Source organism: Rhodofomes roseus, assembly GCF_022264815.1.
Source record: "Rhodofomes roseus strain CIRM-BRFM 1785 chromosome Unknown C8Q71scaffold_15, whole genome shotgun sequence".
Lineage (NCBI taxonomy): Eukaryota > Fungi > Basidiomycota > Agaricomycetes > Polyporales > Fomitopsidaceae > Rhodofomes > Rhodofomes roseus.
Window position 1 is genome coordinate 496,431 of NW_025952971.1, and position 12,415 is coordinate 508,845.

The following is a 12,415-nucleotide window of genomic DNA, read 5'->3' on the forward strand; positions in this document are numbered from 1 at the left end:
TGTACTCCATATCACAAACTGGAACCAGACTCGGTACAGATGCTATCAATCAAGTTTCTTATACATCGGATCCTCTCAATGGTGAACGACAACCTGAGTGCTTGGGTGCTACATAGGTGCGACTGAGTTTGTGACGCAGTGATCAAGACTCGGACTCGGAGTGGTGGTTTGGTGGTAGTACCGCGGTACCGTACTGAGTACTAGTAGCGTGACTTAGGTCGGGGCTGCGTGACCCCGCGGGGCCTTGTGACTCTGAGAGCACCTAGTAGTAGTGGCACTCCACACCGCGAGTCCGCGTGCTGGACGCGGAATTGGCGGACTGGTTATGAGAAGGTTCCATTACACCCTGGGGCCTGGGCCTAGCGATACGGGGAAACACGCTCGATACTTGATAGTAATACTGTTACAGATACGCGGAAAGTTTGTAGTGCTGTCACACACCAAGCGCGCCATTGCCACCGTCACGCGCACGTCTGCATGCCTCTTCCTCTTCCGCCGACGAGCTGATACATATCTGCCATACGCGTTCCCCCAAATCTATGGCTCAGGTTCGCGTTGATTGACTTATGATAACCCCGTCGCGGCGCTGACAGGACCTGAATGGTTCTAACTTACAGTTGTGCGGCCTACTGTTCGGTTTAGTACGCTGCCACGCGCATCTCACAGTAACTCGTGAGACATTCGATGCCATCGCGCTCAAGTCAATTTTCAGTGCATGCAGAGCGTTCCTGGGCCTGTTAGCACGCGCTTGAAGTTGATACCGAGGTCTGCAACTCGAGAGCGGACTGGACACCAGCCACCGGCTGGTGGCGCAGCCCGATCGGCGTGCATACGGATTCGCGCGCGCAGACCAGCTCGACACACTCCGCCTCTGTTCGCGCTTTCCGAGCGGGGCCTGCAATTGACAGTCCAAATCAAGAGGTGACAGACTCGCAAGCCAAATCGTAAACGCGTAAACGGGCATCGGCGTACATAAGTAGGTGTGTCCGTGACTTGATGTGTCATCGTGTTTCCCAAAGTCGTCGCCTTCCTTTGCTCTGGTTCCGGGTCTTGAAGTCATTCTGTTGTTTTCAAACCCATTGAATTGATCCCTCACGTATGATGAACAGCTCACGCGCCACTTACCGTGCCATCCTTGTTGCACGATTAGTATCGAGGGCGCCAGATACGGAGGTTCCGTGATGCACTGACTTGACACTGACTGAGAAGTTATAACTCAACTTGACGTCTCATCTCCCTGTCGGATGCATATATACGGTTAGTGGCTCATGGGCCGGCTTTCAGTACTTCAGTCACAGCTGACTTTGCTTTAGTTCTTCCGCTCCAAAGTGTCTACTGTAGTGAGCGATGGGGCCCGCGCCGTCATTGGATAACATTCTCGGTGCCGCCTTCATTGGTATATTGATATCCTCAGTGTGCGTAGCTGTTCGCGTCCGTTACTTCTTTGTCTTACCTCTCACAGAATATACGGGATCAATTGTCTTCAAGTTTACCTCTACTATACTCAACACTGCCAAAAGGATGGTCGCGGACTCAAAATCTATGTGAGATTGATGACGCTTGAGTATACACTATAAACACTCACGCCTCACAGGTTGCGCTTCTGATGTAGGACTCGGTTTCTTATCTCCTAGGGTGTGGTGCTCACCACCGGCTAGGTCTCTTGATACGTTGCATGTCGTTCTCTTGGCTATGGCGTTCTATCACTACGCTGTAACGTACTACGGGAACTACATGACCCTTCTGCAGGACACCTGGTGAATAATTCTGCAACCCGTCCAACACATTGCTCACTATTTGGAACGATTGTAGGAGTCTGTCGGTACGAACTCTCTGTATCATCCACAAGTTTCCCGAGTCTGCATGATCGACATGTTCCTAGGCACAGGTCACGATAGGAGTCAGTATTTCCGAAGCATTTGCCTTTTTATTAGCTCATGAACATGTTAGGGCATCATGAGCCTGTTGGTGCAATAGTAAGCGTTCAAGTCTTCCGTCAGTAACCTACTGTACTGACAGTGTGATCAGCTTTTTCGCGTACCGTGTATACCATCGTAAGCATCAGCATTCTTCAATCCGGTCTGTATCCAGTTAACAACATCACCAGTCAGCGATCGCGCAATCTGGATACCGCTCGTTGTTGTGCGTATGTGTGCATACGCCCGGGTACTCAAACGCTCATTTATGTTCCTTCCGCGCAGTGTCTCCTGGGGTTGGCGCAGTTTGGTTCGTATCTTCGCTGGTCTATACAAAAATAACTACCGAACGATCATTTGTAGCTTGCTCCATCGGTGCAGATACCTCGTCCTTCCCTCTAGAATGATCTTCTGACTAGCGTTACTCTTCCATTGTGACGCAGTGTATACCGTTGTGGGGTAAGGAGTTCTACATCGTCTACTAATGCATTCTGACACGCAGTACAGATACCGAAACCGTTACTTCACTACGTCGTTGAGGGTAAAGGTTCGTCGATGTGTTCCGTCTTCAGTGCGGACAAAGGCCTCTCCCGCTTACAGACAATTTAGCCATTTGTAACGGCGGCCCTCCTTGCGGACATCGTCTGCGATTCTTTGATCGCTGCTAGCATGATATACCTACTGTCCAGGAGGCGCACCCAGTTTCCGAAGTAAATTAACTCACAGTCACGCTCACTAACTGTACTGATGTCTCGTACCATAGAACGAACAGGGCAATCAACTTGTTGGTTACCTATGCGTTGAATACCTGTGAATTTGCATTTCTTTGTACTATGAGTTGAGCATGTACTGATACATTTCTCATGATAGGCTTCCTCACGACGTGAGCGCACTGATACTCGCAGAGAACATTATAGCTGACTATGGTTTCAGTGTATTCACATTGATTTGCTTCATCACGGTGAGTTGACGTAAATTTACGCATACTGGATTGTTCAATTCTGGTGGGATTTTAGTGGTATATGTTGGCGAGCACTCTCATCTACGCTCCGTTCTACTTCATTCTTGTCCGATGTACGTCCACGTGTACTGTGCCTATGTCACTACCTTGCTGATGCATCTCAGTGTACTCGTGTTCGCTGATGTCGACGTAAGTTCCAATCATCTGAGTTATGCACCCTCCGCTCTGCTGAGGCCCTTTGTTCAGACTCAATACTAGAAACAACGTTAGGCAGGTGCTGGGCAATAACTCTCACGAATTGCTCAACATCCGCTCCGCAATCGGAGCAGCATCCGGGGAAGGACTTTCGGGAAGGGTGTTCCATGGCCCGACTGGGACGGCACACCGCCTGTTTGGCAGCAAACAGAGTACGGCGGATACAGCAAGCAAGGCCTCTGCTACGTTGAATGATGCCGATGAAGACAAACACGCAGCGCTACCGTGAACTTGAAGAGCTACATGCACGGTAGCTTCTCTTCGGAGATCCCTGCAGCGTCACATGGGTTCTCGAGTATCGTCGGTGGTCAGACGTACAGTATTTATTATGGATTAGCAGTGAAGGAACTCAGGTGTATATTAACTCGTTTGAGAACCTGCGAAGCCAAATGAGTTTGACATACAGTCGCAACTTGCTGTGACTGGCCGCTGGTTACCGTTACCCGCTAGTCCGTGGATAAAGGTCTCGCGCCACACGCCTCAGCCACCTCGCGTCTCGCGACTGTCGCCTTCACACAACGCTCCATGCCTCGCTCAGTACTCGTTCTATGGCTACGACGACCTTGTTTTCGGAATCTACGCGTCAAAATCACCTCAGGGAAGGTCTCGGGAAGGCCATATCGACAGTAAGCGACTCGCAAGACCTCCAGACAAGTCGGCGAACACCCACAGACAGCAGTACTGGCGCACGAGTCTTATACATCGCGTGTTGGGATACTGGAGTAGACTGTACGGCGACTAGATCGCAGTATGTATTTTATACGAAAAGCTTGAGACAGTATACACGACCCAGTTTGTCAACGGTCATGCAGTTTGGCTCCAGGATATGGTACTCAGGCTGGTGGTGTCAGTGAGGATGCCGGCTTCTTGTCGCACTAACGAATTACAGCATGTATGCTGTGGGATGTATTCTGGTACTTAAGTGTGGAATATGAGCACATACATGCAGCTGTATACCGGTACATAGTTATGTGAACACGATTGTATCGGCGTAGCAGCTGGACCTCCTGCAGAGCGCGGCGGGTCCGGGAGGTGGCGCTGGCGTTGGACACAAGGTCGTGTCATTGATGTTTCACATATCGAGGTTGAAAATTGAGTGTTTCAACACTGATGGTGTATTGCTACATTCAAAATTGCGAACAACTATGCTATGAGCCCGGCGGTACTGAGCGGGGCTGCTTGGCACCGCGAAACTTGTGCAGAAGGACTGAAGGACAACTCACTAACATCGAACAATCTCTACCCTTCCACCCCAGCAAACGACATCCTCGGCTCGACCAATTCTCTCCTAGCATCCCAACACGCGATGTATAAGACCCGTGCGCCAGTCCTGCGGTCTGCGGGTGTTCGCCGACTCATCTGGAGGTCTTGCGAGTCACTTACTGTCGATATGGCCTTCCCGAGACCTTCCCTGAGGTGATTTTGACGCGTAGATTCCGAAAACAAGGTCGTCGTAGCCATAGAACGAGTACTGAGCGAGGCATGGAGCGTTGTGTGAAGGCGACAGTCGCGAGACGCGAGGTGGCTGAGGCGTGTGGCGCGAGACCTTTATCCACGGACTAGCGGGTAACGGTAGCTGGTGGTTATATAGCTACTCGTGTCTATCCACGGCGAATGCTCTAAAAACATGCAGAACGTTCTAGTCTCCGTTGCTGACCAAAAAGAGTTATTCTCGTTCTTGGTCCGACGTAACCGCGCCTGAAGGGTTCCGGATGAAAAAGGCAAGTGGTGATTTGCCTCCTGACTCTCGCTCCTAGTACCAAACCACTACATATCTCTCTCTTTCCGTTGCAACGCCCAGTGGCGGCCGTTTCCACTGCCCGCGGTATATCCCTTCAGAAGGAGGCTACCATGTCGAACGAGATCTTCTGGGCGAACGTCATCGACTCTGATATGACGTGCGGTCGCAGCTGCGACCGCCGCCTCCCCGAGGCCTGAATGTGGAGGGCTGCCAGGAGAAGAGGAAGGAGGACGAGATCTCGGACGGAAAGGAGGACACGGAGTCGCCCGACGGACTGCTCGGCGAGGCTAGCCCACTGTGTGGCGAGGCCGGACGTGAGTGCTGGGGCGTCGCGGTTGGTTGTCCTTCGAGCGTTGTGTCGCCGCCTCCCCGCCACACGCTGCTCTTCACCCTTGCAGCTGCCAGCAGCACAGATCGACAGAGATACGATGAACAAGACTGCCGCGCGTGTACACAGTGACAGCAGTGGGTGCTACGGATACCACGTAATTGTGAGTATGCCTTCTCTGACATTCTAACCATACGACCAATTGCCCATCTACCATACAGACCAGCATGATGGACGCGAGGACAAGGCGGGCTTGTGCCCTAACTCGTGGTGCATTTGCATGCATGTCTCAACCTCCCGTCCCATCAGTATCCAGTGCCAAAGCACCAGCGTTGTCGCTGCCGCTCGCCCTCCGCATCGCCCAGTTCCTATATAAGGTACGCGCACATTCCTGCTACTTACATTCGCCACCTCGTACCTTTGCACATTCGGAATACAGTTCCCCACCCGCTTTCGGTCACCGTGCTTCGACACGCGGGTCAGCCGTACTCGGATCGGCGAGTCCACTCATACGCGTATCATCACAGATCGTCACGTATTCGACTCATCTCCTGGCAGTGCCTGCGGACGTGGCGCTGGCCGTTGACGATCATGTTGACCGGCCATATGTACGTCGACAAAGAAGACAGTGTAGATCCAAGATTGGTACGCGCATGGCCGCACGGCATGGCGCCACGCACGTAGTAGGTCCTCCCGGTGATACGACAGTTGTTCGCTCCGAGGGTCACCTCACTTCTTCGATTGTACCTATGACGTCCTGACCAAGAGGCCCGCCATGACTTTCTTTTCTGTTATTGTCACCTACGAGTAGAGTGGTGCACGGTGACCGGTACCTGCAGCGCGACTAGGGTGTTTCATGCGTAGGATTGTATGGCTTACGGGGAAGCGAAGTCGGGTGTTGGTGCCGTTCTGCACGCATTACATGACTGTTGTTACGCTATTATATGACGATTCTGAGCCAATGAACCACACGGATTGTGAACAGTTCCGCACAACGATGCTATGGCGGAAATCTCACTCGAGAAACAAACGACGAGCAGCAACTGCTTGTGACTCGTCATACCAATGCTCGTGAACTGTCGGACATCGGAATAAACTTTATCCTTGTCAGGAATACCGACGGTACATAGCGTTCGCTGTGAGTCGGAGATTGGCATTACGATGTGTTGCGAGTCGGTACACTTGCCCTAGTATTCTTCACGAGTAATCAGGGTGCAGCACGTCCTCACACATTCTTGGAGTTCTCCTGCAGCATAGCCACGAAGGTATCAAAACCATACATTTTATTCATGATCAAGTCCTGGAACATAATGAGTCCCTGCATCGTTGAACATCAAGGCGACCAACGGAACACTTACGAAGGTACGTCTGGGCAAGAAGGTATCCACGACCCACGCCGACATAGTTCGTGCCCCAGCCCAGAACCATGCACGCGGATTTGGCTTCAGAACTTCAGACACGACCTCGTGCGCGTACACATCAGTGTCAGTGGCGTTCTCTTCAGCGGTCATGAGTGATCGTGTCAATAATGAGAGGGGCCACTCACGCTGAGAAGTATTAAGATGACGCTCCTGATAGAGCTTCTCCATTGGGCGATACAAAGAGTTAGAGGGTAGCGAACGTGGTTTTGCTATGTTACTCTTGACGGCGCCCGTGATGATCTGCACAGCATCAGCATATGCGAGTCTGATTCATCGCCGAGACAGTACATTCACTACTTTGATGCTATGACACTGAATTTCAGCGCGATGCAGGTCGACAAACTGCCGGATGAACGTACTGGAATGGCGCCAATTCGACGCGGATTGTGTTGCCATACGCGTGCAGAGCAGCCTTGGACGCATTATAGGCGGCTGAACTGAACGGTACGGGAGTGAATCCTGAGACGCTTCCGGTCTGTACAATGCACGCGTCTCCGGAGGCGATGAGCAAATTGACGAACTCTTGAACCATAGTCATCACTGCGAAGAGGCTCGCTTCGAACAAGGGGCGAACTTCGGACATATCGAAGTCCGTGGCGGCGACAGGATAAGCTGCATTTCAAACCGCCGAGATTGTCACCTGTATGTTTCCTCAATGTGGTGCCGCGTGCATACCTAGTCCGCTTGTAGTCCTTCATTAAGCGTGCTCTTCTGCAGTAGACAGGATATACCACGCACGCATTATTCACAAGGATGTCCAGCTTGCCACCCGTAATCTCGGAAATATTGGCCTTGACTTTACGAAGGGCTTGTATGTCGGTCACATCCAACGCCATGGTCCGAATTCCGACTGAAGCAAGATGCTCCATACTATTGAGGCTCCTCGCGGTGGCGAAGACATCAAAACCTTCAGCGCATGAACACAGATGGAAGCGGAGTGGTGCGGACTCACCAGCTTCGTGGAATCTACGCGCGAGAGCGTCACCGATACCGCCGCGACTGCATCTGTAAAAAAGGTACCGCCGTATCGGCCTAAGCTTTCTCTCCCAAAAACGGCAAGTGGCAGGGACTACAGACCCTGTAATTAAGATGGTCTTGCGAGACTTGGCCATGAGAGACGGGAGGAGAATGACTTTAGGTTCTGATACCTGTAGTGTGAGAGCAGGCTGCAGTGTACAAAAGGGCGTGCCAGTCGGAGGGAAGACGCATGGAAGAAGTCCGAGTTAGCCTGTGAGGCCTGGAGACTGACGGTTCAAGGCGGCTACCACGGGGTACAGGGCATCTAGAGAATAGCCTCAAGAAGTCGCAGTGAGAAGTCGCACATTCGGCTTCCTGAACGAATTTCCCACTCGGAACAAGCTTCAAGTTCCGAATCAAGAATGTTGTTAGCGACTGCGCTGATAGACGAATATGAGCAGCGCGTTATCCCAGCACATGTATCATGATACGTACCGAGTTCATGACGAAAGATGAACAATCGTGGAGGAATTGGAGAGATGTAATTGACACTGCCCTGCTTGTGAGACGTAGAAGCGTAGTGACTGGCCGCCGTGGGCCGTATTGGGCCGCATGTAACAATTAGTATGGAGGATGCCGTTGCGACGAGCTCACTTAGGGCGTGACAAGTCCGATCGAAGATAACCTGAGCCTTCTCTGTCCGAATGTCCTCGGGCGCGGCAGTAGTGATCAGGATAATGCTGGTACAGCTAGTAGTGGTAGTATAGCCGGTGGTACTGTGGGTCGTGGTGTTGGAACAGTATAGTGAGCGCTGTCACACCTACATACCGCGGTGAAGACGCCCATGATCGCGCGTGCGACAGCGTGAGCGGCCGGTGGCTAAATCAGAACCCTCCTCCTCCTCCTCGCGATGTCGGAAGAGGAGGGCTTGCGGGGTCGGTCCAGAGTGGTAAGGATCGAATGGTTGCTTGTACAAAGGGTGGAAATGTAGTCGGTAGCACTAAGTTAGAGGTTGTGGTGTTGTAAATAAGTAGTGAACGCTGTCACCGTCAAGATGCCGAGGATCGCACGTGCACCTGCGGCCGATGGCTAAATGTGTTGACTGTGTGACAGTTGATCACGTGAACGTGACGACCCGCGATATTGACATGGTCGGGCTAAATTTATCCTCGCAAACGCCCACTCACTGAGACCCCCGCTACTCCGATGTCGCGTATGGTCAACACTGGCACGTGTGCTACGCGTAGACCTCTTCCTCCTCGAGCTCCCGGCTCCGAGACGGGCTCCGATTTGGGTTGATGGGCACATCCTTATAAGTTATAACGCGCCGTGACTTGCATCTGCAATACAAGTAACTCAGTCCCATCGGCCGCGTGTAGCCCAGCTAGGAGCCTTGTTCGAACTTTGCTCGCATACGCTGCTCACTTGTTATCTCTCCCTTCGATGGCTCGCCTGCCTCCGGGCATCCTTTTCCTGATTCAAAACTCTGTCACAGTCGTCGTTCCTCCTGCTGTCGTGTACGCGGTTCTAACATGGCAACATTACCTCAACCTATCCTGTACCCTCGTCTGGACACTCACCCTTGCTAGTGCACCTCTGTTCGTAGCCGCTCGCATCAGTCAGCGATATCGGGCCATATATCGTGCTGCTAGTCGGGCTGGCGCTATTCTCCCTCCAAGATGGGACGGGAAACTACCAGGACATTTCGACGTAATGCAGGAGATGGTGGACACTCTAAACAAAGGTTACCCAGGTGGGCGAATCAACTTCAGCTCAGTTGATACATGCATTGTCTGCTGTGTCGCGGAAGGCATCGCGGCTTCCTTCTGCTATCCCGTTGCTCACCACGGCTCGAACGTTGGATGACCACGTATCTGGCTATGTCAGACTATCAGGCTATGTCCTTGTCTCTCTACGTTTCCTCGCTAATGCCCGAATTTTTCTGCACTTGAAGGCGATTTTGCGTGGCCCCAATTCATGAAGCAGGGTCCCACGGTACAGACCAATATTCTCTGGGACCCGATGGTGATATATTCTGCCCTCAGCGTCGGACCTACTCTGACATCCGTCTACTTAGTACATTACTTGCGATCCAAATGTCATCAAGGTGGGCGTTGCGGACTCCGTTGTACTTCATCTAATATGTGACGCGCAGACAATTCTCGCTACAGAATTTGATAACTATGTCAAAGGTGGGTAGCTCTCGGGGTCGTCGGAACCATCCTGAGGTCATCCTGGGATTGGTTCGTTGTAGGCGAGACGTTCTCCGGTTTCATGAGCCCTCTCTTGGGTACAGGTGTCTTCAACAGTGATGGCGAGTCAGTCATTGTGTAGTGGCTACGCTCATGCTCATAATCATATAATATCCGACCCAGGTGACATGTGGAAGTGAGTATTCACCACCCGTTACGCACTGTCCTTCGATATGTGTACTCAATATCACTCAGATTCCACCGGGCTATGACGAGGCCGTTCTTCAGCAAGGACAAGATTAGCCACTTCGAGCTCTTCGATAAGCGTGCTGGTCTGTACTAACACTCGATCTGCACCGGCTAATGAAGTAATGTGACGAGGCAACCTCTTCCAGATCTTGCAATCAAGAAAATGTGCCACCGATTTCGTTCCGGTGCTGCTATCGACTTCCAGGTTGGTCCCTGAAGACATATTTTTGGTCAGCATCAATCAATGGAAGTGTTCTACCAGGATCTTGTCTCGAGATTTACTCTCGACTCCGCGAGCGAGTTTTTGTTTGGATTCTGCGTCGATTCTCTAGGGTCAACCCCTCAGATCACGACTGAAGGAAGCTTGATGGACGATGCCACACAAGTGATCACAGCGCGGAGATTTGCTACCGCTTTTCAGGAGGCAGAACACGTCTGCTCAGAGAGAGCTTGGCGTGGGTGGATCTGGCCTCTGTTTGAGACTCTGGAGAACAAAAGCACGAGCCACATGAAAGTTGTAGATGAATTCCTAAAACCGATCATCAAAGACGCGCTCAAGAAGAAGGCCGCATCCGCAGATGCACGCCGGGGACAAAGCGGTGCCGACAAAGATGACAAGGAGACCTTTCTGGAAAATCTTGTGCAATACACGTCGGGTTCGTGTCCCTCCTTGTTCTTCTGTTCAGTGACTCAACTTCGGATGCACAGATCCCGTAATACTCCACGACGAAGTATTGAACATACTCCTGGCTGGACGTGACACGGTCTGTAAACAACATATAGATCTGACTCCCAACTGACTTGATCTCTCCGTCGTCGCCAGACGGCGTCAACCCTCACGTTTGCCGTGTATCTGCTTTGCGAACATCCAGATGTCTTGACACGTCTGCGTTCGGAGATATTTCAGAAGGTCGGACGATCCGGTCGACCTACGTACGAGGACATCAAAGAGATGAAGTACCTACGCGCAGTCATCAATGAGACTTTGCGTCTATACCCTGCCGTGTAAGCGCGTCAATGATACTGCAAACATCATCATTCGCTGACATGTCTCTATTGATGCAGCCCGTTCAACATGAGGTATGCTGCACGACGTCTAAAATATTGTTGGAGATAGCTAACTGTATCACAGGTATGCTGTCGAAGAGGGGTTCCTGCCAAACACAGATCCGAAGGGAAAGCCATTCTATGTTCCTCCTGGAACTCCGTGAGCGTATTCAGCATCATCGTTCACGTCGTATCTGCACCGACACCAAGCGAGTGTTTAGGGTGTCGTACTATCCTTTTGTCATGCACCGGAACACAGATTACTGGGGGCCTGACGGTATGTTTGCATTTTCCCGAAGTACCGCGAGGGGAGCTGACCCCGTCGAATCATATTAAGCCATGGAATTTGACCCGGATCGATTCTTGGACGAGCGCCTAAACAAATATCTGGTACCGAATCCATTTATTTTCCTGCCGTTCAACGCAGGACCCCGTATCTGTCTGGGCCAACAGGTCAGCCTACTCACCCTATACGGGGTTCCTTATCCCGGCCCCTTCTGATCTTTTCCGGCGCAGTTCGCGTACAATGAAGTATCGTTCTTCCTCATCAAGCTGCTACAGCGATTCGACTCAATGAGCCTCGATCTGGAGGCTCAACCTCCGGAGTCCCTTCCTCCAAGGGCATGGTCGAGTGCCTGGGGTAGGAAGAGCATTGAGAAGATATGGCCCAAGGTTCACCTGACGCTATACGTGAATGTGAGCACCTTTCGTACCTGATCCGAGCTATTCCTAGTTTACAGCTTTTCGATCTCGGCAGGGAGGTTTATGGGTGAAGATGATCGAAGTTGCCGACTAAGCTACATAAGAGTACTGTCTGTGTCAGGATCCTTAGAGCCATGATGTTATCAGTCAGTCTTCACGGATATCGCTCTACTGTGCTACAAAGTGTTCGCATTTGGTGTATAACTAGGCTAGTTTCGACGCTGGTTCCCGTCTGCATTTCTGTTTCAAGGGGGCGTTGTACTAGTCACCTATAGTCGTTACATCGCTCAGAAATGATTTCCCATTGTCCGTACCACCCTCCTTCACGTCGAGCCGTACTAACTACACATGATGACCGTATTGCGGAACACTCAGACAGCGTTTGGACGCGCATTTGAACAACGCTACTATCGTTAAGTCATCCCACGCCGTTTCGACTTACTGATTAAGGGTCGGTCTATAGGACAAGGACACTCCCCGAGACATCCGCCGCGTTCAATGTCCCAATCATGTGCCCACCGATTTTCAAATGCAGAAAGGTATGTTCCACATAATCATGTACGAACCGCAAGCGTGTGCGTGCGTTTGTAGAGGCAAATCCCAGGGAAGATCGTATGACATATACCGCAAGGGAGCCGCGACGAGC

General features: G+C 51.6%; 3 protein-coding genes across 3 annotated transcripts; 2 read left to right on the top strand and 1 right to left on the bottom strand.

Annotated features, from left to right (window-relative positions):
* Positions 1 to 1,956: 1,956 nt before the first annotated feature.
* C8Q71DRAFT_849356 (uncharacterized protein) lies at positions 1,957 to 6,012 on the top strand (the record flags this gene model as incomplete). The annotated part of the gene is made up of 22 exons (XM_047926701.1): positions 1,957 to 1,976; positions 2,029 to 2,054; positions 2,092 to 2,142; positions 2,202 to 2,226; positions 2,360 to 2,375; positions 2,424 to 2,463; positions 2,787 to 2,799; positions 2,850 to 2,877; positions 2,933 to 2,990; positions 3,042 to 3,066; positions 3,124 to 3,318; positions 3,351 to 3,451; positions 3,507 to 3,758; positions 3,882 to 3,982; positions 4,128 to 4,245; positions 4,389 to 4,548; positions 4,890 to 5,010; positions 5,043 to 5,187; positions 5,282 to 5,364; positions 5,423 to 5,578; positions 5,760 to 5,846; positions 5,968 to 6,012. 22 exons carry the CDS (start codon positions 1,957 to 1,959, stop codon positions 6,010 to 6,012), a joined length of 1,866 nt encoding a protein of 621 aa, XP_047777052.1.
* Positions 6,013 to 6,484: 472 nt separating this feature from the next.
* On the bottom strand, positions 6,485 to 7,734 carry C8Q71DRAFT_711145 (NAD-P-binding protein; the record flags this gene model as incomplete). Its single annotated transcript, XM_047920792.1, has 6 exons — positions 6,485 to 6,699; positions 6,748 to 6,887; positions 6,982 to 7,234; positions 7,298 to 7,305; positions 7,361 to 7,529; positions 7,575 to 7,734. 6 exons carry the CDS (start codon positions 7,732 to 7,734, stop codon positions 6,485 to 6,487), a joined length of 945 nt encoding a protein of 314 aa, XP_047777053.1.
* A 1,288-nt stretch (positions 7,735 to 9,022) lies between these two features.
* On the top strand, positions 9,023 to 11,863 carry C8Q71DRAFT_711371 (cytochrome P450; the record flags this gene model as incomplete). Its single annotated transcript, XM_047920804.1, has 16 exons — positions 9,023 to 9,332; positions 9,534 to 9,604; positions 9,657 to 9,686; positions 9,735 to 9,771; positions 9,834 to 9,909; positions 10,027 to 10,103; positions 10,167 to 10,225; positions 10,283 to 10,676; positions 10,729 to 10,784; positions 10,844 to 11,025; positions 11,086 to 11,100; positions 11,153 to 11,227; positions 11,289 to 11,344; positions 11,405 to 11,520; positions 11,584 to 11,763; positions 11,825 to 11,863. 16 exons carry the CDS (start codon positions 9,023 to 9,025, stop codon positions 11,861 to 11,863), a joined length of 1,773 nt encoding a protein of 590 aa, XP_047777054.1.
* Positions 11,864 to 12,415: the final 552 nt, after the last annotated feature.